A 26,529-nucleotide genomic window follows, 5' to 3' on the forward strand; every position below is an offset into this window, starting at 1 on the left:
TTTTATTCTTAATTTTGAGACAGGGTCTTACTAGGTTGCCAGGCAGAACTTGAACTTTTCTTTTTTTTCTTTTTATTTTTTAAAAATCTTTTTTAAAATTTTAAGCATAAGAGAATGAAAACATATAAACAAACATACATTTAGAAAATAACACAAAAACAATACAAACAATACAGAATTTCAGACAAGGTGATAGGAAATTAACAATGGTTGTTGTATTATATAAATTGGATACTCAGATAAACACATATAGACATGTAAGATTGATCAAACACTTAAACATTAACTGTTTCTTTCAATAGAGCAATAAAAGTTAGTGGTACAACTGTGTTACCTATCCTGTATATACATGTAGACATATTTTTCCCCTTCTTTCTTTTCTCTTTTCCCTCATCCCAGTTGTTCTTTCTTTTTGAGCAGTTTCCTTTCATTTCACAATGTCTGTTGTACCTCCTAGATTTTATTCACTTTCAGGTTCTTACACTAGTGAGACAGTATGCTGTTTACACATGCAGGTCTGATTTATTTCACTTATGAGTATGGTCTCTAGTTGTGTCCATTTTCCTATAAAAGCCTTGAGATTATCTTTCTTAGAACTTGAAGGGCTGGGGATATAAAGCTCAGTGGCATAAGTGCCTGCTTGGCAAGTGCAAGTCCTGAGTTCAATTGCCAGTACCAAAAAAAAAATAAAAAGAACTTGAACTTTTCATCTTCTTGCGTTAGCTTCCAAAAGTGCTAGGCAGGTGTGAGGCACTGCACTTGGCTTTGTACTAATTTTTAAGACTGTTACAATATTTGTGAAGAAAGGTACATAAATCACAAGCAAACACCTTCTGAATCATCACAAACTAAACATCATATCATGTAACTCCTAGATCAGGAAGTAGAATAGCTGGGCATGGTGTTGCACACCTATAATCCCAGCACTCAGAAAGTTAAGGCAGGAGGATCCCTGTGAGTTTGAAGCCAGCCTGAATTATATAGTGAGACCCTGTCTCAGAAAAAAAAAAAACAACAAAAAACCCAGCAGAAGTTCTAGTGCTTTTGAACCTTCACTCGTTAGAGAACATGAAACATTTTGAAGCTACTGGTATTGCCTTAGTTTCATTTATTTAGCAAATGACTACCTGAAGCTTTTCTGTAGTTTTTCTTAAGGTCCTATTCTGTCATTGCTTTTTCCTTCTGGAGATTTTATCCTAACTATATGGGGAGAATTGAAGTGTCTAGTAGTGGAGTTCCTGTTTGGCAGGATGACTGACTCAAGCAGATATTTACTGTACCATTGTTATTGACCAGTCTCTGATCTTTGGTTTCAGATCTGCCAGAGGGAGCAGTGAAAGGGCTCTGCAAATTATTCTGCTTGACTCTACATCGATACAGGTGAATCCCAGCCAGAGGCCTGGTGTCCAGAGCACTTTGTATAGGGATATGATATTAGCGTAGTGGGTAATGGAACCAGATTGCTTGGGTCTGTGTCCTACCTTCGGGGTCCTGACAAGTTACTTAACCTCTGTGGGCCTCAATTTCCTCACCTACAGAATGGGGTATAGGTGCTTATTAGTAAGTGTAAAGGGCTGGAACAGAGCTTGCCCCATCTTGAGTGCTCAGTGTGTGTGTACTGTCATTAGTCATGCATATAAAAGCACTTGGCCTGGTTTGAATCCCTTATAAAGGTTCTATACATATAGGTGTTGTTACTTACACTCTTCATGGCTTATTTACCCAGATTGGTTACTTCTAGGACTCAGGGATGAGGTGGATTTATTTAGTTCTTTTCTAGTCCCATTATGTATGGTCTTTTGGAATACAATGGGATCAGTCACTTTTTCCCAGGAAACACCAGCGCTTGGTCTAAGAAGCCCTGCCTGGCCTGAGTCCCCACATTTATCTTTCCTCTCATCCCTCCCCCTAGAGATGCAGCCTCACGCAGGGCCCTGCAGGCAGCCATCCAGCAGTTGGCTGAGGCCCAACCGGAAGCCACTGCTAAGAACCTCTTGCACTCTCTGCAGTCTTCAGGCATTGGCTCCAAAGCAGGTGTTCCCAGGTAAGAGGTAAAGGTCATAGTCCCCCCCCCCAAGGGGGGGCGTGTGGGGGGTGGTAGAGTCCTACTCAGGTAAGCTGCTGCATAAGAGCCCCGCTGAGCAGGTGTGAGTGCACCTGGCTCTTAGCCCTTTGCACTCTGAATGGCACCTAAACTCTGCCTCTGAATGGGGGGAGGAGCCTGGGTGGCTACTTTCATGGAGAGAAGCATTTTCTTGAGGAGCAGGGCTGGGAGGCTAGTGGCAGCAACGCAGGGAAGCCATCTTTTTGTTTTTATAGATGTAAGTACCAAGAGATGGGATTTTGGCTAATGAGGCCTGGGTTCTTTTTCTTGAGTTGTCACAGATGATTTGAGTGGGTTTCAGGTTCCTGCTGTTAGATCAATGGAGGGTCCTATGTACCAGACAGGGTTTCCGGGGTAAACATTTGTCCTCCAGATGGAGGCTGATGCATTCCACTCATTCATCTCCCCTCCTCCTTTCCCTACCCTCTTCAGTAAGAGCAGTGGCTCGGCGGCCTTGCTGGCCCTGACCTGGACCTGCCTACTAGTGCGCATTGTCTTTCCCTCGAAAGCCAAGCGACAAGGAGACATCTGGAACAAATTGGTAGGTTTCTGGATCTTTGGAGCAGTGAGGGTCAGCTTTCTGCATGGAGTTAGTGTTTAAGCCCTGCCTCTATGCCCAGTGCTATTCCATGTGCCAGCAAGGAGGCCCTTTGAATTGTCCTAAGGCATGTGACTTTGACAGATGGGCACAAGGGCAACATAATCACATTTGTCTGTTCATGAAATGTTTTTGAGCTTCTGTGTGTCAGGCCCAGTGCTAGGCTTTGAGAACACAGTGATGAACAGGAGAAATATTGACCCTACTTTCATGGCATTGGTGGAAGACAGGCCAGACAAGTGGACAGCCAAAAAGCAAGGAAACCAGAAAATATAATAATGTAAATCATTTTGTTTTTTCTGTCTAATCATTCCTTTCCTGTGTTTGGACTTCAGTATTAACTGGCTAATGCAATGGAATTCTTGCCTTGTTCAGTGGTCCTTAATTCTCTTTTTTCTTTCTGTGCCTGCTCCTTGCACATTTCTTGCATTTCCTTCCTACGTGTCTGTTAACCAGAGATAGCCTAATATGCTAAGTGAGAAGCTTCTTTTGAGTGACTAGGTATGTTCAGTATAGGTCAGGAGGAATGGCTTAGTGAAAAGGAGTCTGAGGGTCTTGGTATGGATCTTGTTTTTGGCCATGAGATTTGGCCAACTCACTTAACTTTTGTGTCCTTATCTGCAAAATGGGGAAAAATATCACCCATCCCACCCACCTCAAAGTATTGTTTTAAAGACAGGCTTGGTCAAGGTGTGAAATGGTTGGAGAAACTGCAGAATGCTGCGCAGGTAGGTGTGAAGGACAAGTGGTGTTGGAGAACCAAAACACCTTTGCATGAAGCAGGCAGCTGGTTAGAAAGTTAGATGGCCTTATCCATGCAAACTTACCTGGCATCATACCTCTAGGGACAGTGATGGAGTGGCCTTCAGAAGTGATTGATTGATGATAGATCAGAACACTGAAACTTCTCAGGTAGTGCAAAAGCTGTCATCAGTTGAGCTGAGACTCTCCTGGATCTGCTTGGATCCAGGAGTGTTAACCACAAGGCTTTTTCATGATATGGTTCATCAAGGGCAAGGTCACGGGCTTCCCTCTGCTGAATCCTGACGATGGTTATCCAAGGCTACGTGGCCTGCCTGTGGGCTAGCACTTAGGAGGCGTCAGCCCAGGAGCATGGTTTGGGTGGGACAGACTGCATCAGAAGCTTGTGACTATTTAGTTTTTCTATATCTAGAATCTGAGCTTTTCCTTTGCAGGTTGCTAATGCATTTAGACACACAGGTTCATTCAGCCACTCAACTAAGTGTCGAACGTGTGCTATGTGCTGCACTTTTATAGAAGCTGGGCCAATGTGTGGACAAGACCGAGAAGCATCTTGCTCCCATAGAGCTTACAGTCTTGTGGAAAAGATAGATAAGAAACAAGTCCACGGCACATGCCTCTAATCCTAGCACTTGGGAGGCTGAGGCAGAACAATCACGTTGGGTTTGAAGCCAGCCTGAACTATATAGCAAGACCTTGTGTCAACCAAAAGCCAAAAACCCAACAATAAAAAAGTCCATAAACATGAGAACATAAAGTAGTGGTGCAGAAAACAGGGTGGAATGATGGAGAGAGTGGTAAAGGGCGGTGAGAGGAAAGTTCTGAGAAGGTGACCTTTGAGCAGAGACCTGAAAGATAAGAGGAAAGAAGCCCAAGTCAAGGGTTAAACATTTCAGGGAGATGGAACAGCAGTACAGTTCTGAATGTGCTGTCAGCAAACCTAAGAAACTGGCTTGTGAGAAAGAGTCTCACTGTATAGTTCAAGCTGACCTCGAACTCATAATCCACCGGGGATATAAGCATGTGCCACCACCTCTGGGTAAACTTTTTTCTTTCAGTGCTTGTGATTGAATGCATGCTAAACAAGCTCTCTGAGCTATATCCCCAGTCCTGTTTTTTTTTTTTTTTTCTTTACTTGTAGAATTTGTTCCAGGGTTGCATATAAAGAGTTTCTCATTCTTTGTAACTGTTTACTAATCCTTTGAATGTACCACTGTACATACAAGTAGTTATCTCTGGGTAGCCATTGACATTTTTATGATCTTTTATTGTTACAAGCAAGGCTGCAGTAGATGACTTGTATGTATGACGTTCTGTCTGTGTGCAAGCGGAATTCAGCATTGACTTTATAAGCATATCCTTTTTCTCTAGGTGGCAGATCATGTGGCTCACCAGAGACTAGGTGTTTGTGCATGCTCAGTTTCTGGGGTTTAGTTGAGCACCTTTATGTGTCCCACTCTAGGTGGAACAGTGAGCTCCATGCACTCAGGAATCAGTGTTTCAAGCTTTACTTCTTTGTCCACAGTACTTAGCGTAGTGCCTCCCACTGAGGTACTGTATTTGTGAACTTAATGAAGAACAAGTTAAGGGAGATAAGTATGTGGAACAGGACACTTACTCTTTTCCTGGATGGCATCTTACCGAAATAGTGTATTCATTTGTTCAGTATCTTCTTTTTCTTCTGGACTATAATGTGCAGAAAAGTACATTGGTTTGTCTTATTCCCTAAGTGTCTTCATTGTCTGACTCTTCGTAAGTACTGAACATATATTTATCGAATGTATGCGTGAGTGAACAATGTAATTAGAAGACAGGACAAAGTGTGGGGGTGGGGGTGATGGAAGGAAGAAGATCCGACTGGGACTGAGTGGAAGAGGCCCAGTGGACATGTAGCCAGAATCTGGAGCACCTGACAGAGTTCTCCGGCAGGCTCTGAGTGCTGTAAGACTCTCACGCCCGTACCACGTTTTGACCTGAGCCTTTCCTGGTCCTGGCAGGTTGAAGTACAGTGCCTGCTCCTGCTGGAGGTGCTGGGCGGCTCCCACAAACATGCTGTGGACGGTGCTGTGAAGAAGCTCACCAAGCTGTGGAAAGAGGTGACAGGAGCGGGCAGGAGGTGCTTACCCCCTGTGCCCCCGCTGCCATCTTTATCCTTTTGCCTTCCCCTTTCCTCTTCAGAACCCCGGGCTGGTGGAACAGTACTTGTCAGCCATTCTCAGCCTAGAACCCAACCAGAACTATGCGGGCATGCTAGGGTTGTTGGTGCACTTCTGCACAAGCCACAAGGAGGCAGACGTAGTCAATCGGCACAAGGCAAGTACCAGGCATGGTGGCTGTTGGTTTGCCATGTCGTAGACTGGCTGCAGGGAAGGAATGGGATCTTGCTTTGCCCTTATGTCCTGAGCTTTTGATCTCATCTCAGATTTGTTGGTTTTCCCACACAAGACGCTGGCCTTTCACCATGATAATCAACTTTAAGGAGTTGGAAAGGTTTCCTGAAGTTTGGCTTCTGGTGAATCCTAGTATAATTATTAGGATGGTAGTTTGCTTGTTCATGCTGACATTTATTTACCCCCATTGAACACCTACCATGTGCCTAGTACTGTACAGTGAGCAAAGGTGCTGTGATCCCTGCAGAACTGATCTGCAAAGGAATCTGACCTTAGATGGGTCATCATCTACTTAATTATAGCTGTAGTTAGCGCTAGAAAGGGGAAGTGCAGGAAGCTGTGATTCTTGGCAATAGGGGAACCTGACATAGGCTGCGGGTCAGGGAACACATCCTGGTGACTTTCAGGGTGTAGAGGGGTCAGCAGGTGAGGAGGAGGTAGCAGGTAAGGAGGTGAGGAAGAGCATTTTGGGCAGAGAAGGCAGCCAGTGGGAAGGAGCATGGAGGAGGCAAGTGGGGTTGGAGCAGTAGGTGTGGGTGAGAGAGGTGTGAGATGAGAGTGGGACCTCTGCTTAACGCTGAGGTTTGGAGGTATGAATCTATGGTTTTTGGAGGTTCTCCCGCAGAAGTACCCCTTAGGCCAACTGTCAGGCCCTTCAGAGGGTCAGGTTTTAGCCAGATCTCTGTCCTCTAGAGTGCCCTGCTGGATTTCTACGTGAAGAATGTCCTGATGAGCAAAGTAAAGCCTCCCAAGTACCTGTTGGTGAGTGGGCACCTTACCTGCCTGGATGAGCCAAATCTAGTTTTACATTCTGGGACTCTGCACTGCCCTTTATTCTTGATCTGTTCCCCTGAGGGTGCCTGATTCCTTTCTCTTCATAGGATAACTGTGCCCCTCTGCTCCGATACATGTCCCACTCAGAGTTTAAGGATCTGGTACTGCCCACCATACAGAAGTCCTTACTGAGGAGTCCAGAGAATGTTATTGAAAGTACGTTCCTGTTGGACAGGATGGGGGGAGGGGACCAGTTGCCTGATTAGCTTTATTCCTGATTCTTTGCAGTAGGGAATGTGTGTGCATGTGTGTGCGTGTGTGTGTGGGGGCACTCACTTGGGGTGGGGAGAGAAAGTCACTGTTACCTTGTTGGGACCTTGAGAGAGAGTTCAGGGACCCTTTTCAGAATATGATAAAGTCCTAGACTTTCTTGTTAGAAGAATATGCCAAAGTGTGTCCATTTAGAGTGTATATAATGTTAGAGGTTCAGGAACCTTCTGGCGATAGTCAGACTAAGAACCTTTTTTTGAGACAGTTTGGATTTGATGTGAAGGTGATACATGAAACCATGAGTGTGAGGGTTGAGTCTCTGTCCCTGCTGCTTGGTAAGAGGTTTTGGTGGAATGCTGGCAAGGGATGGGTTTTTTTTTTTGCTGACTGGGAAAGAGCTAGTAGGTACTGCTTTCCAGCAGAGATGTGGTTGAAGGGTATGACCACTCTTGCAGTCCCGCAGAGGTGAAGGGTAGTCATGCTCCATGTAGCTAAACAGCAGGCCTGGCGATATTTGCTGGAGAGGGGGGTAAAAACACGCCTTGATCCCAGAAACTGACATGGACAGTGCTTTCTGTCCCCTTAGCCATCTCCAGTCTGCTGGCATCGGTGACACTTGATCTCAGCCAGTATGCCCTGGACATCGTGAAAGGCCTGGCTAGTGAGTATTCTGACCCCTTTCCAGGCCCTCAACATCTGTGGGTTTTGGAGGTACCTGTTGGAATTCTTACTGCAATTGTAGGGGACAGTTCAAGTTAGACATAAGGCTTTAACTTTACCTACGTGGGCTGAGTTTCTTTCTTGAGGTCCTTTAGTATGAGATCAGATAGTCAAGAGTGAAGAGCTGGTTGCCTGGAAAAGACAGACTAAAGTCTAGATGCTCAGCTCCCAGCAGCCACTGAGCAGTGGCTCTGTGTGTCCAGATCAGCTAAAGTCCAACAGCCCCCGCCTGATGGATGAAGCCGTGCTAGCACTACGAAACCTGGCCCGCCAGTGCAGCGACTCCTCGGCAACTGAGGCCCTGACCAGGCACCTGTTTGCTATTCTCGGAGGTGAGCAGCTTTCTTGGCTTTGAGGATGGCTGAGGTGCCATCCCCAGCATTTCCCTGGGCTCCAGATCTGAGTCTAGCCAAAAACTTGATTGTGAGTCCGCCCGTGGTGAGGTGGTGTGGCAGGGGGACACCCACACTGGAGTGTGCATGAATGGTGTGAGTGGGAGTACACAGGGCAGTGTAGGTGGTAATCTTACCATTTTTGTTTTTACATCTGTGTGTTTTCGTATGCATGGCAGGAAAGAAATACTCCAAATTGTTAATGTCCTTGAGTACTGAGAACATGGGTGATTTACAAAATTATTATCTTTGTATTTTTTTCTATTTTTTGAGTGAGATCATAGTTCATTTTCAGTCAGAAAACAAAAAAAAAAGTTAATAAATGTGTGTGTGTGTGTGTGTTTGGTTTTTTGAGACGATCTCACTATGTAGTTCAGACTGTCCTTGAACTTACTATGTAGCCCAGGCTGGTCTTGAACTCATGGGAAGCCCTTTTTTTTGGCGCGGGGGTGTGTGTGTGTGTGGGGGGGGTGAGGGTACTGGGAATCAAACTTAGGACCTCAGGCACTTATGGGAGTCTCCCAAGTGCTGGAATTACAGGTGTGTGTGCACTTCCATGCCCAGCCTGATAAATAATATTTTAAACCCAGCTTCACACCAGGAAGGCTATACCTGGAGTCTACGTATATCATATGTCACCTCATGATGCACTGTTCACCCTCTGGGGAAATGGGGTGATGAAACTTTAACCTTTGCTTCTTTCCTCTCAGGCTCAGAGGGAAAGCTGACTATTGTAGCCCAGAAGATTAGTGTCCTCTCAGGTACAGGATTCCTCCCTGGGTCCTAGAAACATGGTTGATACCGGGGGAGGTTTGATGTGACTCAGATATGGTGAGTCCTTTAGATGCTGACCTCTTTCACAGCCTTGGTCATGCCATCCTGCCCCCTCGTGCTCTTCTGCCTGCTGGCCTGGCAAGAGGTCTGGCTTTTGTAAAAGATAAGACTGTGGGGAGAGAATTGAGGGAGGGTCCATAATGGCCAGGGAGAAGCATGGATAGGGGAACCCAGAAGAAGTCTGGTGTGCAGACGAGGCAGTGGCAGGAAGACTCGCCTGCTATGGTTTAGTGCAGCTGAGCAGGGATTGTGCCTTTCAGGGATTGGGAGCATCAGTCATCACTTGGTGTCTGGGTCTTCTGGTCAAGTCCTGAATGGGACCGTAGCTGAGCTCTTCATTCCGTTCCTCCAGCAGGAAGGTAATTTAGGCTTTAAGTTTTAACTATGTCAGGATTTCTTTTTTTTGTTTGTTTGTTTTTTTGGTTTTTTGGTTTTTCTCCGGTACCGGGAACCGAACTCACAACCTTGCGCTTGCCAGGCAGGCGCTTTTGCCGCTGAGCTAAATCCCCAGCCCTTTGCCACTGAGCTAAATCCCCAGCCTGCAGGAAGGTAATTGTATACGGCAAGGGGAGCCTGCACTCCAGACCTGTCCTTCACAGTGGGAGTCTCCTATAATCCCTTTCCCTTTCTGAAGCACACCTCCCTCAGTGAGCAGGACTGGGAATGGCCTGAAATAGCACTACTTCCTTCTTCTGCTGCTCCAGCTTGCTTTCTTGTGCTGTTTGCAGTGATTTGATGTGGTTATGTCACACTGTCTGGACTTCTTCTTGTCCTAGTGCATGAAGGCACCTTGGTACATGCTGTCTCGATTCTGGCTCTTTGGTGTAACCGTTTCACAGCAGAAGTGCCCAAGAAGCTCACTGACTGGTTCAAGAAAGCCTTCAGCCTTAAAACCTCCACCTCTGCAGTGAGGCATGCCTACCTGCAGTGTATGTTGGCCTCCTTCCGAGGTAAGATGCCTTCCCTGAGCCAGGGTCCAGGCCATCCCTGCAAAGGTGACCAAGTCTTCAGGGCGTTATTACCATTCCAGCCTTTCCTTTTTGGTTCAGCTTGTTTTATATCACTTCCTCCTGAGCATCTAGGCCTTTTAGTCATCTGTAAACCCCAGAATCAGAGTCCTTTTTCTCATCTGATACTTGCTTCTCCCTCTATGGGTCCCCCAGTCAACCTGTCATTGCACATCTGAGATCGTGAAAAAACGATTCTGGCAGGACCAATTTAAAAGTTCCAGCCTCATGTCAACTGGACTCTAGACACATTAAAAATGACCACTGCCCTCCCTTCAGTGCTAACAGAGCTACTATCATGGGATAGGCATCCACCTCTGTCCCAAGGAGACTTTAAGTCTGATAGGAGCTTAATTGCCAAGCTATAAGTCTCTAATCTTGACCTGTACCTCTGAGATAGCCTTGCATTTCTTTTAAATGATCTTTTTTTTCTTGGAGATAAGGTCTCACTATGTAGCCCAAGCTGCCCTTGACTGCACAGTGACCTTCCTGCCTCAGCCACCTGAGTGCTAGGATTACAAACATATGCTATCATACCCAGACTGAATAATCTTATTTCTTTTATTTGTTTGTTTGGTTTTTTTCCCCCCAGTACCGGGACTCGAACTCACGACCTTGCGCTTGCCAGGCAGGCGCTGTGCTACTGAGCTAAATCCCCAGCCCCTCTTATTTCTTTTTAATTTATGCAGCACTATATTAAAAGAAACATCTAGGAGACTGCAGAGCCTCTCCTAGAAAGGAGAAACCCTTCTGTATGAAATCTTGTCTGATGAACTCAGTACTCACACATTACATTACTTAATAGAGAAGAAGAATATCACTAGAAGAGATTCCTGCACTGAGTTGAGAGTAATAAGCACACCTCCAACCCAGAGTCATAAATCACCTCTGTGCAGTGGTTTGTGAGGTTTATACAAAGCCACAGATAATGCAGATTGAAGTCATAGATTCCTCTGGGTGGAAATGTACAAGTAATACATTGTCAACTACGTTAGGGGTGTAGTGAACTCATATCTGTGATTTTAAAGCAGAGTCTGTATTCCCATATCAGTTTTCATTTTAGCTGTGTTGATTAGGCTCGATTTTAGATTGAATGGTAGGTGACACAAACGTTTGACCTGGTCTCTTCAGCTTGTGTTAGTTTGGCTGCAGGCTTTAAAAGTAAACATAGGGCCAGGATGCAGGTCAGTGGTAGAGCACTTGCCTAATATGTGTTAGGCCTCGAGATCACCCCCAGCACTACAGACAAACAAACAAACAAACAAAAAAGCCAGCTTCAAGGAGGTTTCAGTCCACAGTCACTTGGCTGTGTTGTTTCCGGCCTGTGGTGCGGCAGAGTCGTGTGGTAGAGGGCGTGGCAGCCGGAATGCAGAGTGAGAGAACACCAGCGAGCCTGGGCTATCAGGCTTCCTCCTTTCTTTTTTCCCACCTAGGCGCCCCACTTTTTCCCCTCAGGTGTCACCCACATTCGGGGCAGATCTTCCTCCAACAGTTTGCTGTACCATGTGCCAATCATCTTTGGAAACATAGGCACAGTCAGACTGTGCTTTACTAATTTCCTAGGTGTTTCCCAATGCAATCAAGTTGACTGTCAAGGTTATCCAGTGTGAAACATTCCTTGGATTTGAATCCATTTCATTTTCTGAAGTAGTGGTTTCATTGTGAAATGTTCTGGTATATCCAGTTAATAGTTATAAAAACGGGGCTGGGGATTTAGCTCAGCGGCAAAAGCGCCTGCCTGGCAAGCGCAAGGTTGTGAGTTCGGTTCCCGGTACTGGAGAAAAACAAAAAAAAAAGTTATAAAAACGTGTTTAGCTGTAATTTTAACTGATTTCTTCTTTTTTTAAAGAAGTGGGTTTGATTTATAGGTTTAGTTTTAGAGTTTGAGTCCACAGGTTGTCTGATATAGAAGAGCACTACGTAGGAGTTGATAGGCTTAACGTTGGTGCTGGCTCTGCATCAACTCGCTGGTGTTCTCTCCCTCTGCATTCCGGCTGCCACACCCTCTCTACCACACGACTCTGCTGCACCACAGGCCGGAAATAACAGAGCCAAGTGACCGTGGCTGAAACCTCTGAAATCACGAGCCAAGATAGTCTTACCTCCTGTGAAACGCACTATTCCTTATCCATTAGATGTTCACAAATCTTTTTTCCTTTTTTTGGTAGCAGGACTCGAACTCAGGACCTTGTGCTTGCAAGGCAGGTGTTGTGCCACTGAGCTATATCCCCAACCCTCCTTATCCATTAGATGAATTGTTGGACTATTGGATTAATAAGGGCTCTTTTACCTGCATTTTTATGGCTGTAGTTTGATTTAAGCTCCAGATTCTAACTCTAATTCTTTGAGATATTTGACAAATTGAGTAAAGGATTTTAGTCAGCCAGTTTATACCTGGGTGAGTACTCCTTTCTCAAGTAATCTTGTCACCCCTGAAGACCAGGTTGTCCTGTAAGGTACTTGTCTCTCTCCACAGGTGACATGCTACTGCAGGCCCTGGACTTACTGCCCTTGCTCATCCAGACAGTGGAGAAGGCAGGCTCCCAGAGCACTCAGGTTCCCGCCGTCACGGAAGGGGTTGCTGCAGCCTTGCTGCTCTCGAAGCTTTCAGTAGCTGACTCACAGGCTGGTAAGGTTCCAGAGATGTTCAGGGTGGTTGCTGACAAGGGCATCTCTCAGAGTCCTTGGGAGGAGTGCCTTATGTTTAGGATCAGCTTGTCAGCCACAGGGCTGCCTGTCATCTGTAGGGAGGGGCCTAAGGTCACATTGGGCAGTGGGAAGGCAGCCAGGGGACTCTGTTACTGTCCTTCATTCCACTTTGGGACATAGCCTTGTAGATGATACCTAGACTGACCTGGGTTTAGTATCAGGGTTTTTTTGTTTGTTTTTTTAAATTGCTTATATATTCTTGGTACAAAATAAAAAAATATAAAAGGGTATAACATGAAAAGTTTCTCCTTAGCCCTGTCTTCCAGGCAGAAAGTTCTCTTCTTTGGACAGTATTACCAGTCTTGTATCTAGATATAGTTTATATGTAATGAAACATGCTGGGTGAAAAACTATGTATACCATATTACATCCCAAACATACCTTGCAAAAATTATTTTATTTTATTTATTTTCTTTTTTGTTCTTTTGAGACTGGGTCTCGCTATGCAGTTCAGGCTTGCCTTGAGCTCACTTTATAGCCCAGGCTGGTCTCGAACTTGCAACGATCCTCCTGCCTCAGCCTCCCGAGTGCTGGGATTACAGGTGTGCGCCATCACCCCTGGCTGCAAAAATAATTTTAAATCGCAAGTGCCTTCTCATTCTTATCTGTGGCTTCCTAGTATTCCATGTTGTCTTTAGTTCATTTCTGTGTTAATGTTTCACTGGTACGTCAAATAACAAAAATCAATTTAAAGGAGGGAATATTTAACCCCAGTCACTTAAAGGGCACCAAGTCATTAACACGTGGTCCTTTGGGGGATATCTTAGTCACTTCATCTCTGGCACACAGAACATCCACAACTTAAATGAGGCTTATTTTAGCTCATGATTTTTAGAAGTGTTGGTCCATAGCCAGCTGGTTCAAAGGGAGGAAGAGCATGAGGGAAAGGTCCAGCAGAGAAAGCTGCTCATGTCGTGGTGGCCAGGGAGCAGGAAGAGAAAGGAGGAGGTGGAAAGGGAGATGCACCCTTCCAGGTCATGTCCCTAGTCATTTGCCTCTTCCAGACACGCCCACCTCCCAGCAGCACTCAGTAGCTGAACTGACTGGTGGGTGAATTCCCCAGTGAATACAGCACCTCCACAATCCAGCCATCTCCACCTTTGAGTACATGAAAGTTTTGGGGGACAATCTAGATCCACATCATAATGGGGATACCTCACATTCAGACTATAGCAGCCCTTCACTTCCCGCAGGTAGACACAGCTGAACTTCCTGTAAGGAAAGATGGAGTTCATCTCTTTTCACGTGTTTGTATGACAAGACCTACCTGGGGGGATGCAAAGATGAACATGAGCTTGCTTCATCAAATGTCAGGGTGCTTATTACTCTGTAGCAGGAGCAAGGAGATGCAGAGATAACCTCTGTGGTATAATGGAATATGTGACATTAGAGCAGCTTTGAAGGGAAGATTGCTTTGAGTTCGGGGGTGGGTGTTGGGAAAGGCTTCATGCAGGAGGAGATGTTTAAATGGGAGCCCTGAGTGCCCAGAAGGCTCTCACTTTCATGAGAGAAGGCCCATGTGTGAGTCTGTAGCCCCAGCCAGGGAAGGGCAGTGCAAGCTACAGTGAAGGCACCTCAAATGCTCTAGCTTGGTGCCTGGGTAGGTGGGAATCCCAGAGAAGGGGCTTGCTTCCTGTGGGCCGCAGGGAACCACTAGAAATTTTCATACAAGAAGTGATACAGATTAGTTCTTCAGACAGAAGGGCAATGACCCTAGGACTGACGTAACCCTGTCAGGGTCCTTCACAAAGCCCACTGCAGCAGCTTCAGGAAGGCACTTGTGCTGCTGAGCTACATTCCCGGCCCTACAGCAGCTTCAGAATAGAGCTGCCTAGCCCTGGGGAGCCATGGCATTCTGAGTTGTGGTGACTTTTGGTTTCTTGCAGAGGCCAAACTAAACAGTTTCTGGCAGCTGGTTGTGGATGAGAAGAAGCAGATTTTCACTTCTGAGAAATTCCTGCTCATGGCCTCAGAAGATGGTGAGTTACTTGGAGCCAAATCTCCTGGGTGGTCTTTAGAAAGGACCCGTCCTTGACCATCTGTTTGGCCAATTGATCTGCAAAAGCCCAGACCAGAGCAGTCTAGCCAACAGCTTGGTTGTCATTGGAATGAATTTATTCCCATGGGGAGTGTCAGCCTGGGGAAGCGTGGAGGCCCCTGGAGAACTGTAGAGACAGCACTGATGCTCGCTCGCAGTGTTAGCTGTAATTATAGCTGATTGGGTAATTGGTGCTGTGTCAGATTTTCTTATGCTAAGAAGAGCTGAGAAGTGCTGGTGGAGTGTGTCAGGCTCTACGCTCCCACCAGGAGACATAGAAACTACTGGTTTCTCTCTTGGCAGAAAAGGAACAGTTGCTCTCTAAGTGTATGTGTAAAATTCTAGGTTGTCTTAGAGGAGTCTGCTGCTAATTAGTGATTTGAAAAATCTTTTGACTCACAAATCACAACATCCTATTAGTGAGCTACAACTGTTAGTCACTTCCTGGTTTCTAAAAAATTTTTTAGTCAGTTTTTGCTTAGAAAATACATCCAATATAGTTAAAAAATAAAAGGTACAAGAAGGTGTACATTGAAAATTGCATGCCCATTTTGATGTCTGGCCATAGATAACCAATTTTATCAGATATGTATGTAAGCAAGTAACTTCATGTTTTAGTTTTCTCCCTTTTTTATACAAGTGGTAATATGTCTTCTGTATACACTGTGCTTTCTAGTCTTGGAACTCAGTCTATTTCTTATTTTTCTTGTAGAATTTTGCAGTAATTTTAGTTACTAAAAAAGTATATTTTCTGTTATTTCAAAATACCTTTGTCCATAATAAGCAAAAAGGAAAGAACTAAAAATGAGCTGTAACTTTACATCCAGTCATAATCACATTTACATTTCGGTGTTAATTTTTCATTTGTTTATTTGCGTGTGTGTATGTGTGCATGCATGTGTGTAGATGTACTTGTTTCAGAAAACATTTTCACTGTTTCTTCCTCCTCCTAGCCCTGTGTACCGTGCTGCATTTGACAGAGAGGCTTTTTCTGGACCACTCGCACAGACTCACCGGCAGCAAAGTTCAGTACGTCAGGCTTGCTTACCTTGTCCCTGGGGCCAAACAAATCAGACTATGACAAGAGCCTGAGAAGTGGGGTGTGTGAAGGGTTGGCTGTGGAAAGCGCTGCCCCCTGGCTTGCCCCGGGCCATCTGTCCCTGTGCTTGCAGGCAGTACCACCGGGCGCTGGTGGCTGTGCTCCTGAGCCGCACCTGGCACGTGCGCAGGCAGGCTCAGCAGACCGTTCGGAAGTTGCTGTCCTCTCTTGGGGGCTTTAAGCTGGCCTGTGGACTTCTGGAGGAGCTGAAGACTGTCCTCAGTTCCCACAAGGTGAGGGTTTCTGGACCTTGTAACTGGGGCTCTTGGACCCACTTAGCTGGCCTGCTTGTGTCGCCGGGAGTTTGGCTGGGCCACTTCTGGGTGGTTCTCTCACTCAGACTCTGATGTCAGAACCTTCTGCATTGCCCTTGAGCTTCTATAGCATTTTCTTTCATATAATTCTTTTCCCTTTCAGACTCTTTTCTTTACCTTCCCATCCTTTTTTATCAGTAGCTCAGTCTTTTTCTCTGAATGTGTTTCTCCCTTGATTTTATTTATTTATTTATTTATTTGGCACTGGGAATTGAACTCAGGACCTTGCACTTGCCTGGTAGGCACTGTGCCGCTGAGCTATATCACCGGCCCTCTCCCTTGATTTTAAACACTTAACCATTTTTATTTTTTAAAAAATAGTTTTGGGTTGGGTGTGGTGGCACACGCCTGTAATCCCAGCATTTGGGAGGCTGAGGAGGAGGATTGCTGCAAGTTCAAGGCCAGCCTGAACTACATAGTGGAATCTTTTCTCAAAAAGACAAAAAAGAAACAACAAACAAAAAAAATTTTGTTTGCAACGCCCTTCACACTGTGGAGCCCAGGCTGACCTTGAACTTGAGATTCTCTTGCCTCAGCCTCCTGAGTGCTGGGATTACAGGCTTGTGCCACTGTGCCCAGTTTAATCATTTAAAAAGCATTGTCTATTTCATAGCACCTTTCAGGCAGATAAGGCTTATAATCTTTATTATACGAGCTGTCCAGGGTTCCAGGAGCTGACATGGACTTCCCAGATCTCTAGCCAGTGGGAGGAAGACCTGGGAGTAGACCCTAAAGGCTGGACTCCCGTTTCAGTGCTCTATGTGCTACACCTCACTGTCGCCCCCACTAAGGCAGCTAGGAGCCTGTGGGCCTTGTGTTGGGTCTCCTGGACCAGTTTCCGTTTCCTTCTCTTCCCCATAGACCTATTAGGTCTAGTCACAGGTGCTTTGTTCTTCCAGGCAAACCTCATAGCCTGTAGTCCCCAGTATAGGAAGCTGAACATCAGTCCCCATCAGAGAACAACAGGAGGGAGAGGCACAGTATCTGGTATTTTGCTTCCTAATGCTTTGCCTGCACAGCGCTCCAAGAGTCAGGGACTCACATGTTGTCTCCACGCAGGTGCTGCCCTTAGAGACTCTGGTGACTGACACTGGAGAGGTGACTGAGACAGGCAAGACCTATGTGCCTCCGAGGGTCCTGCAGGAGGCTCTGTGTGTTATTTCTGGTGTGCCGGGGCTTGATGGTGACATCACTAACATGGAACAATTGGCCCAGGAGATGCTGATCATTTCCCATCACCCATCTTTAGGTCTGTGGTTGTGGTGGGTAGGGGAGAGGTGGCGACTCCGTTGGGCAGGGTGAGAGGAGACTGGGCAGAGAGCTTCAAAGGGCCCCCTTCCCTCCAGTGGCAGTGCAGTCTGGACTCTGGCCAGCGCTTCTTGCTAAGATGAAGATTGATCCTGAAGCCTTCATCACCAGGCATCTGGATCAGATCATTCCCAGGATTACCACACAGAGTCCCCTGAACCAGGTGATGGACATATGAGCTGGTTCTGGCTTCAAGGGGCAGAGGGCAGGGATCCCCTTCCCAGGGTACATGAAGGGAGGGCTAAATAAACAAGGGAGAGGTGGTGAAATGTGTGATTGGACACTTGATTGTAAGAGACAGAAGATGCAAACTGGTTTAAGCACAAAAGGGAGCTTCCTGCCTCATTTGCCTCCAAAATACAAGGACATGACTGGTTTGGGCTGATATCTTAGACCATACATCCAATCCTTCTGTGTCTCTTATCTCTGCTGGGCTCCAGTCTTATATTTCCCTTTTGGGTGGAAGAGAGCTATTAAAGTTCAGGCTCGTACCTTGTTCCTCGAACAGCACCAGGGGGAAAAGCATGCATTTTTCAACAATATCAGCTAGCGCAGGGTCACAGTTTCCAGGTTGGCCTGGCTTGGGTCCTGTGCTCATCCCTAAGCCTGTCTGTCCTTCCGGTCCGGGTTGTGTGCCTACCTCTGGAAAGGACGAGGGCAGCTCCACCTGCGCTCTGAACATTAAGAGTGCAGAAGGTTTGTGTGCCCTAGAATCATAGTGCTAGTCCCAGACTAAGGAGTAACTGCTGAGTAAGGCAGGCGCAAACTACAGCTGTCCGCTCTGGTAGGCTCTGCTCAGAAAGAAAATGCTATAGCAGGAAGGAACCCCCGCTGCTCTGGGCATTTAGGCTCAACGGAACTGCTCTTCAGTGCTAGCATTGGCACAGACTGACTGTATCTGTGTTTGCCTGGCAGTCCTCCATGAATGCCATGGGCTCCCTTTCCATCCTGTCCCCGGACCGGGTCCTCCCACAGCTCATCAGCACCATCACCACTTCTGTGCAGAACCCTGCTCTGCGCCTGGTGACGCGGGAGGAGTTTGCTATTATGCAGACCCCTGCCGGGGAACTGTATGACAAATCCATCATCCAGAGGTGAGACTGCACTAGTGGGCTCAGTGGCCTTTCTTCCCCAAGCCTAGTCTTCCTGCTTATGTGATGGGGCAGCACCTCCTTTTAGTGTTGTGAGGAACAGATGAAGTAGCCTGTCCGTTCACTGGGTGATACCTGCTGTGTTCCAGACCTGGCAGTTAGGCCCTGCACTCCAGAGTGTGTCAAGCGTCTGGCACTGTCCTTGTGCATAGTACTTAAAAGCTAGGTGGGATTTCATGGCTGGTAGGGGGTTGAGGGCCCTGGTGGCTCCTTTCAAGCTAGCTAATCACTGTCTGTATGTTTCAGTGCCCAGCAGGACAGCATAAAAAAGGCCAACATGAAGCGAGAGAACAAAGCTTATTCCTTCAAAGAGCAGATCATTGAGCTGGAGCTGAAGGAGGTGAGTGCTTGGAGACTTCTCGGTGTGGACACTGGGCTTGGTGGCCTCAGGCAGCTGGCTTTGTGCTGCATGTGGGTTGTTCCCCTGGGTCATCCTGAGGCCCATTCATACTGTAGCCCCTACCCATCAAAGTAAAACAAAACCTGTTTCTCCTCAGTGCTGCTGCTCAGTCCTATGGCCTCCCCTCCCCGCACTACTTGGCTTCTGAAAGCAGGTGCAGGACCTGCTACAGCAGGATTTCTGGTGAATCCTGGGTTGAGTGACATATTCAGCTTTTTTTGTGTGTCTTTTTGAGACAAGGTCTCGCTATGCAGTTCAGGTTGGCCTTGAGCTCACTTTGTAGCCCAGGCTGGTCTTGAACTAGAAACAATTCTCCTGCCTCAGCCTCCTGCATGCTAGGATTACAGGTGTGCGCCACCACGCCCAGTGACCTATTCAGCTTTGAACAGAGCTGGTTCTAATGGGAGCAAGAATGCGCAGGACTCTCACCTGTCTCAGCCTGCACTTTTCCCTTCGTCTTTTTGAGGCTAAGTTCTTCTTGTCTTTTACATCTTAGCCTATATGGGCCCTTCTGAGAGAGGCAAACCCCCATCCACCTATCCACAGTATACCTTGCTTTTATGACAGTTCTCTTAGTTCACAGTCACCTCCTTTATGTATTTGTTTACTTGTTTCTTCTTTGCCTTCACCTGCTAGATGCTAGATCGTGAGCTCAGTGAGGGCAGGGACTGGAGGATCTAGAGGAATCTGGAACATCTAGAACAGTGCCTGGCTTAGTATAGGTGCTCAGTGAATAGTTCTGAAAGAGCAAATGATATCTCTGCCTTTTTATCTCCAGCCACCTGAGTAGGCTTCATCCAGGCTTCAGCTTACACTGTGAGGGAGCTCTAGGGAGGGTCTGGGCAGGAGAGGAGGCTAAAGTTTTGCTGAAGCCATGTGGTCACCAGAATACTCTGGAGTACAATGTGGGACCTTCTTTGTTTCTAACTTACAAAAGTCTTACTTGCCTTTGTCAGCAGGCAGGTAAAAGAAAAAGAAAAGGCCTTCTCTACTGCTGTCTCCATTCTGTAGAGCTCAAATGGCTATGGACTTTGTAGGGGCTGAAGGAGGCCACATGGTGGGTCTTGGGGCCCATGTCACAGATTTGGAGCTGGCCTGGTGCTTTTCATGGGAGCAAGCTTGCCTTCTTCTGGTGGGGAGGCAGGTCTATTCCCTGGAGATGGAATTGGTTTGCTAACCTTGACCCTTCAGGAGATAAAGAAGAAGAAAGGCATAAAGGAGGAGGTACAGCTGACCAGCAAGCAGAAGGAGATGCTGCAGGCCCAGCTGGACAAGGAGGCGCAGATTCGGAGGCGACTGCAGGAGGTAAGTGCTGCTGTCACCACATTCCCAGGCTGGAGGTGATGTGCAGCCATGCAGATTCCTTGATTCCCAGAATGGAGCCCTGCTAATCTGCTCTCCGGCGGCTCTGCTTGCAGCTGGATGGGGAGCTCGAGGCAGCGCTGGGCCTCCTGGACACCATCCTGGCCAAGAACCCGTCTGGCCTAACCCAGTACATCCCTGTTTTGGTTGACTCTTTCCTGCCCTTGCTGAAATCTCCCCTGGCTGCTCCCAGGATCAAGAACCCCTTCCTGTCTTTGGCTGGCTGTGTTATGCCCCCGAGGCTCAAGGCTTTAGGTTAGTCCTTGTTTGTTTGATGTGGGGATGGCCCAGGGCAGTCTGGGAGGTGGCAGGGATGCCCCTGAGTGCCTTTGGAGGAGCATGTGGTGACTCACACTGCTGAATTCTCTTTTCATAGGAAAACAACCTGTGGAACCTCAAGCTAGTCTTGGGAGCGGCATAGTACGTCCGCTCCTCTCCATCTGTGCCTTGTTTGCCTATACCCAGAACCAGATTTTAGATGCTAGCCAGTGTCCCATCTTTCTGTAGTGGTTTTGAAGCTATGACATCAAGCTCAGGGGCAGTGAGGATGGTTTAGCCACAGCCAGTCAGTGCAGCCCAGAGCTGAGCAGCTATGTGTCAGTAGTGTCATCTTTAGCTCTCAGTTAGCTCTGAAAAAAGACCAGGTAGGGTGGCTAGGAATTACAATAGCCTTACTTTTATGGATTGTTTCCTTCCTAGCCTGATGAGTATGTTCCTGAGGGTGGCACTTGCTCCTGTTTAGAGTGACACTGTCATTCAGTGCATATGGAACTGTTACGTGGTTGAAATGTTACGTGGTTGGCTGGGCTTGTTGCGTAGAAAGTGGAGGTGCCATGTGGCTAGAGTATTGCTTTTGTCTGATTAACCCCTGGTGGCCTGTGTCTTCTCTGAGTATATTTGTAATTTCTTGAGCATCTAGAGGACAGCTTCTGTCTACCTACTTACTACTCTCTGGTACTGTCATGAAGATCAAGGGAGAAATTAGGTGGATGATATTTTGGTGAAGAAAAGAGATTATTAATTCATAGGAAGGAGGCACCTCTTCTTTGGGTCCCTTTTTGGTGCCTGGGACGGATTCTGTCTTTGTTTGGGTCACCCCCAGCTGGGTCTCATTCCTTCTTTACAGGAACTTTGGTGAGCCATGTGACTTTGCGCCTGCTGAAGCCAGAGTGTGCTCTGGATAAGTCCTGGTGCCAGGAAGAGTTGTCGGTGGCTGTAAAGAGGGCAGTGACACTGCTGCACACCCACACCATCACCAGCAGGGTGGGCAAGGGCGAGCCAGGTATGCGATGGCATGGCACCGGGGGCCCAGGGTAGTGTGAGCTGGTGTGGGGCAGGTAGGAGCTACAGTGTCACCTGAGCTTCCTGAGTCTGTGGTCTTGGGTAAATCTTCCCTCCCTAGCCTTGGTTTCCTCATCTGAAAAATGAAGGGTTGGACTAGTTGGAGAATTTCTGAGACCAGGCCTCCTATTCTGTGAGTCACTGATCCTACTGAGAGTTTACTTTGGCATTTTCTTCTCTGTTCAGTCTCGCATTCTGGAACTGGACAGTGTTTGAGGTAGAAGCAGGTTTGGTTTTTGCACTGGACTACCAACCATCATCCCTTTTGCCCTGCTGCATGCTTCCAGGCATCCAAAGGGCCTTCAGCTTCCCCGCAGCCGCCGAGCCTGAGGCTACACAGACAGCAGTGGCGCAGGCCCTGGCTGCCTACAGTACCAGGCTGCCCACAGTACCATGCCTGCTGTTTGCTCATGCAGATGCTGCGCCCTTGTCAGCACCAGCCTTCTCCTTGGTCTTCCCATTACTGAAGATGGTGCTGACCGAGATGCCCCACCACAGTGAGGAGGAGGAGGAGCGGATGGCTCAGATTCTTCAGATCCTTACTGTCCACGCCCAACTGAGGGCTTCCCCCAGCACCCCACCTGGGCGTGTGGATGAGGTAGGCAGGACCTGTTCTCCCCTTGTTTTTAAGAGGGTTGGGAAGGCAGGTGCTTGACCCATCAACACTTCTGATGGTGAAGTGGAGGGTGTATTTATTCCTGCAGCAGCCGTATGCATAGTGCGCTGGGCTTTGTAATGTAGAGATGGGCCAGGCTGCTTCTGTACGACGGTCTGCTCTGGGTTTCCATCCATGTCAGTGTGTATGGACCCACGTTATTGATTGTACTGGCTGCATGAGATCTTAAACTATCATGCGCCATGTTCTGTCTTACTCTTTACCTGTGGATAGTATTTTAAGGTTGTACTAACGTTTCCCCATTTTGACCAGCTCTTGGGTGTCTACGCCCTCTACATGCTCCATGTGAACATTGCTATAAGGATTTGTGTTGGATGTGGACTTGCTAGACTATGTGGCATATTCTGAGCTACCTTCTCACTAAAAGTTAGTTTCCTTTTCTCTAAACCTAACAGCCTTGGGTAGTATATTGCCAGTGATGAACGATTCATTTTATTTTACTTTTTTGGTTTTTATCCTTTGGTTTTTTGAGATAGGGTCTTGTTATGTAGTTCAGGCTGACCTTGAATTCACTGTGTAGCCCAGGCTAGCCTTGAAGTCTGAGCAATCCTCCTGCCTCAGCCTTCCTTTTTTTCAGCCTTCCAAGTGTTGGGAGTACAAGTGTTCGCCACCCCTTCCCCCAGCTATCTTGCATTTTTTTACATGTAAAGTTGAGTTTTTTTCATTCATGGTCCATCTGTATTTCATAGTCTGAATTTCAAGCAAGTTTCAGAGTTTATTTATATTTAAGATCTGCGGATTATGGGTAGCTGGGGTTAGCACCTCTGGACCAAGTGAAGTTTCTATAGTGGAATCATTGTATGTCCCACAACAATTCCCTGTGGGTGAGAGGATGCCAATTGCTTGGCCAGTAAGTATGGTTACAGACTTTCCCCACAGCCTCACCCTGGCTCATCTGCTGTTCTCTCTGTCTCTCCCAGAACGGCCCGGAGTTGCTACCTCGTGTAGCTATGCTGCGTCTTCTGACTTGGGTGATTGGGACAGGCTCACGGCGCATACAGGTGATCTGCTTTCCAGTGGGCTGATGCTGTGACCCTGACCTCAGGTCCTGGCATGGGTGGTCAAGTCCTACTGGAGTCTTCTCTCAGCCCTCACTTTTGGACTAGGGTAGAAGGGTGGCATTTGAAAGCTGATCTGACTGTTTTCAGCTAGCGAGGGGTTTTACTGGCCTGGCTTGGGGCTAGGGTCTTAGCTGTAGTAGGCTCGGGGGTGGATATTCTCAGTTTAGACTCTTATCTGAGCCCCTTAGCCTGTCACCTGCTCCCACTGAAGTAAATGACTTGCTGAACTGAACCCGTGTGCTTATGTCCTTCTCAGGTTCTGGCTTCAGACACACTGACCACCCTATGTGCCAGCAGCAGTGGCGAGGATGGCTGCGCCTTTGCAGAGCAGGAGGAAGTGGATGTGCTGCTCTGTGCTTTGCAGTCCCCATGTACCAGCGTGCGCGAGACTGCACTCCGGGTGTGTTCGCACTCTCTCAAGGGAGCACTGTCGCATCCCTGTCACTCTGTGGAGGTGTTTGAGCTATGATGGGGATTTGAAAGAATATCTGTCACCCTGATGGCAGGTCCTAGATGAAAGAATAGGGCACAGGATGGGTTGGTATCCTTTTAAGAATTGAAAAATTAAGCAATTACAGTGATCTGTCGTGGTCTGTTTTCTTCTTGGGAGATTTTGCCTAGTTTTTAAATTGGAACATGGATCTTACAGTGTTATAGACAGTCTAGCTCACAGTATTAGTGCATTTATTCAACATACTACCTGTACTTGGCTGGCTGGCTGCCTCCCTCCCCGTCTCTTTCTTTTCTCTTCTCTTCTCTCTTCTCTTCTCTTCTCTTCTCTTCTCTTCTCTTCTCTTCTCTTCTCTTCTCTTCTCTTTTTTCTTTCTTTTATGGTACTGGGGATTGAACCCAGGGCTTTTGCATTTAGTCATATCCCAAGCTGTTATTTTGTGAGACAAGTTCTCATTAATCACTAAATTGCCCGGGCTGGCTTTGAACTTGCAGTCCTCCTGAGTGCTGTGGTTACAGATATACACCACTGTCCCTTTCTATACTGTTCTTGGTGGCTTTTGAACCATAATTAAAAATTGCCTTGGAATGATAAGACAGTGGTTCCCAAATGCTGATCCATGTCCTCTTGCTATTGATATGTGATGGTTTTGTCTGGCACTTGTCAGTGTGAAAAATGATGGCCCTGTGGTAAATTTTTCTTAGAAATTCGTCCAACAAGCGGAACATTTTTTCTGAGCTTTTATCTTGTTTACTTAGAGTTGTTATTAACTTTTACATTAAAAAAATTATAGCACCATACACCATCATTTCACAAAAGAAGTATTTTTTGGGGGGGGGCATTAGGGACTGACGCCAGTATTTTGCACATGCTAAGCATGCACTGTACCACTGAGCTACACCTCCAGCCCCCAGAAATTAATTTGAGGAGACTCTGAGCAGGTAGCTCATTGAGCTGATGCCTAGCACTTCTTTTTTTTAAATTAATTTTATTGGTGTAGTTTGATACATATAATGATCACATTCACCATAGGGAATTCATGCCTGTGCATGCTGTATCTTGATTCTTCTTTTATCCCCTATTCCCCTCCCCTCCCTTCAGCCCTTTCCCTCCTTGTTTACAAAGCTTTGTTTCCATTTTTTCCTTCTATTCTGTTTTTCCTTTTTCCTTTCCTTCCCTTCCCTTTCCTGTCCCGCTTCCCTTTTTTCCCTTCCTATTTGAACATTTTCTTCCTACTTCCCAATTTTCCTCTTGTACTCCTCTCCCTTCTGTCGGTCGTCCACTTTGGTCCTTATTTACCCTTTCAGTTTCTCTGATTCCTAGCACTTTTATACCATCACTGTCCAGTGGAACTTTCTGTACTGATGGAAATATTTTCTATCTGCCTTCTGATGCAGCCACTTGAAATGTATTTGGTATAACTTATTTTAGTTCTTTCTAATGGATTTAACTTTAACTAACCATATGCACCAAGTGGTTGTATCTTGGACATTATAGCCCAGAGGATGATAAAAAGGTAGGTCAGAGGCTGCTTTGAGAAGTTGAGTCTCATGCAGTCCAATCCCTCTCCCTCCTAGGGACTGATGGAGCTTCACATGGTATTGCCAACCCCTGATACTGATGAGAAGAATGGCCTGAACCTGCTGCGGAGGCTCTGGGTGATCAAGTTTGACAAGGAGGAGGAGATCCGGAAGCTGGCTGAGATGTGAGAGCCAGTGAGAGGGTGCTTTCTCCTGCTCTGACTTCTCTCCCTTAGGAAATAACTGAGCCAATATGCTCAGCCTCCAGTGAGAGAAGGGTAGGGTCGGGACTGATGGAGCTGGTGCTATAGTTCCTTGTCTGACCAGCCCCCACTTCGGTTTGCTGCAGGCTCTGGTCAACCATGGGCCTCGATCTGCAGCCAGACCTGTGCTCCTTGCTGATTGATGATGTGATCTATCATGAGGCAGCAGTGAGGCAGGCTGGGGCTGAAGCCCTCTCCCAGGCTGTGGCACAGTATCACCGACACGCGGCGGAGGTCATGGGCAGGCTTATGGAGATCTACCAGGAGAAGTTGTATGTGAGTAACCTGGGCAGCTGCTGTGGGTTGGTGGCGTGAGGTTGGTTGGACTCTGCTCAACCTCAGCCTACTCCATCTATGAGTCCTGGGGCTTTTGGTGGCTCAGGCTAGCCGTGTCCTATTACCTGGGCCATTTGTCTGCCTGGCTGGGTAGGGGTGAACACTGCCGGGCATTTACTCACTTGTCTGTTGCAGCGGCCACCCCCAGTGCTGGATGCTTTGGGACGAGTCATTTCAGAATCTCCTCCAGATCAGTGGGAAGCCAGGTAGGACCCTGCTCCTGTCTGGTTCCTCTCCGAGCTTTCAGAGAAATAGCAGGTTGGCTGGGGTGGGTGCCACGAGGAGGCAGTAGGTGACAGTGGTATAGGTGGAAGGTAAGAGTCAGACTGCTCTGAGAGAGACCTGAGCTCAAGTGCTGGCTCCTCTGGTGCCAGTTCTGTGCCCTTGGCATGGAGCTCTTATTCTTCAGGCTTTTGTTTCCTCATCTGTTTGAAGGCTGTAGTAGAAGAACCTACATCAGAGGTTGTTGGAACTACTCTCGTAACAGTGTGTAAAGTGAGCAGTGAAGGTTAGTTTCCTGCCTCCTACCTCCCCCGAGTGGTAGCTGGAGGGGGATAGGCAGATGTCTGGGAACAGGTATGACCTTGGAAGATACCTCCCATAGAGTAGGCTTTGTTTTGTTCTTGTTGGCTTTTTTTCCTTTTTTTTT

At 47.1% G+C, this 26,529-nt stretch overlaps 1 protein-coding gene across 1 annotated transcript in view; it reads left to right on the forward strand.

Moving 5' to 3' along the window:
* The window catches only part of Gcn1 (GCN1 eIF2 alpha kinase activator homolog), a gene marked incomplete at its 5' end in the record, with an annotated part of 58,570 nt that overhangs the window by 3,857 nt on the left and 28,184 nt on the right, over positions 1-26,529 (forward strand). The window contains 29 exon segments of the mRNA XM_013520334.1: positions 1,317-1,380; positions 1,913-2,044; positions 2,537-2,645; positions 5,462-5,560; positions 5,643-5,777; positions 6,548-6,616; positions 6,736-6,844; positions 7,485-7,559; positions 7,822-7,950; positions 8,721-8,771; positions 9,105-9,203; positions 9,621-9,794; positions 12,328-12,480; positions 14,447-14,539; positions 15,552-15,627; positions 15,771-15,930; positions 17,071-17,260; positions 17,358-17,482; positions 18,235-18,413; positions 18,717-18,810; positions 20,062-20,175; positions 20,289-20,487; positions 21,359-21,514; positions 21,990-22,171; positions 23,170-23,250; positions 23,567-23,710; positions 25,339-25,466; positions 25,631-25,820; positions 26,016-26,086. Coding sequence (XP_013375788.1) covers positions 1,317-1,380; positions 1,913-2,044; positions 2,537-2,645; positions 5,462-5,560; positions 5,643-5,777; positions 6,548-6,616; positions 6,736-6,844; positions 7,485-7,559; positions 7,822-7,950; positions 8,721-8,771; positions 9,105-9,203; positions 9,621-9,794; positions 12,328-12,480; positions 14,447-14,539; positions 15,552-15,627; positions 15,771-15,930; positions 17,071-17,260; positions 17,358-17,482; positions 18,235-18,413; positions 18,717-18,810; positions 20,062-20,175; positions 20,289-20,487; positions 21,359-21,514; positions 21,990-22,171; positions 23,170-23,250; positions 23,567-23,710; positions 25,339-25,466; positions 25,631-25,820; positions 26,016-26,086 — 3,580 coding nt within the window.

The sequence above is a fragment of the Chinchilla lanigera genome, unplaced genomic scaffold, assembly GCF_000276665.1.
Source record: "Chinchilla lanigera isolate Chin_1 unplaced genomic scaffold, ChiLan1.0 scaffold00054, whole genome shotgun sequence".
Taxonomy (NCBI): Eukaryota; Metazoa; Chordata; class Mammalia; order Rodentia; family Chinchillidae; genus Chinchilla; species Chinchilla lanigera.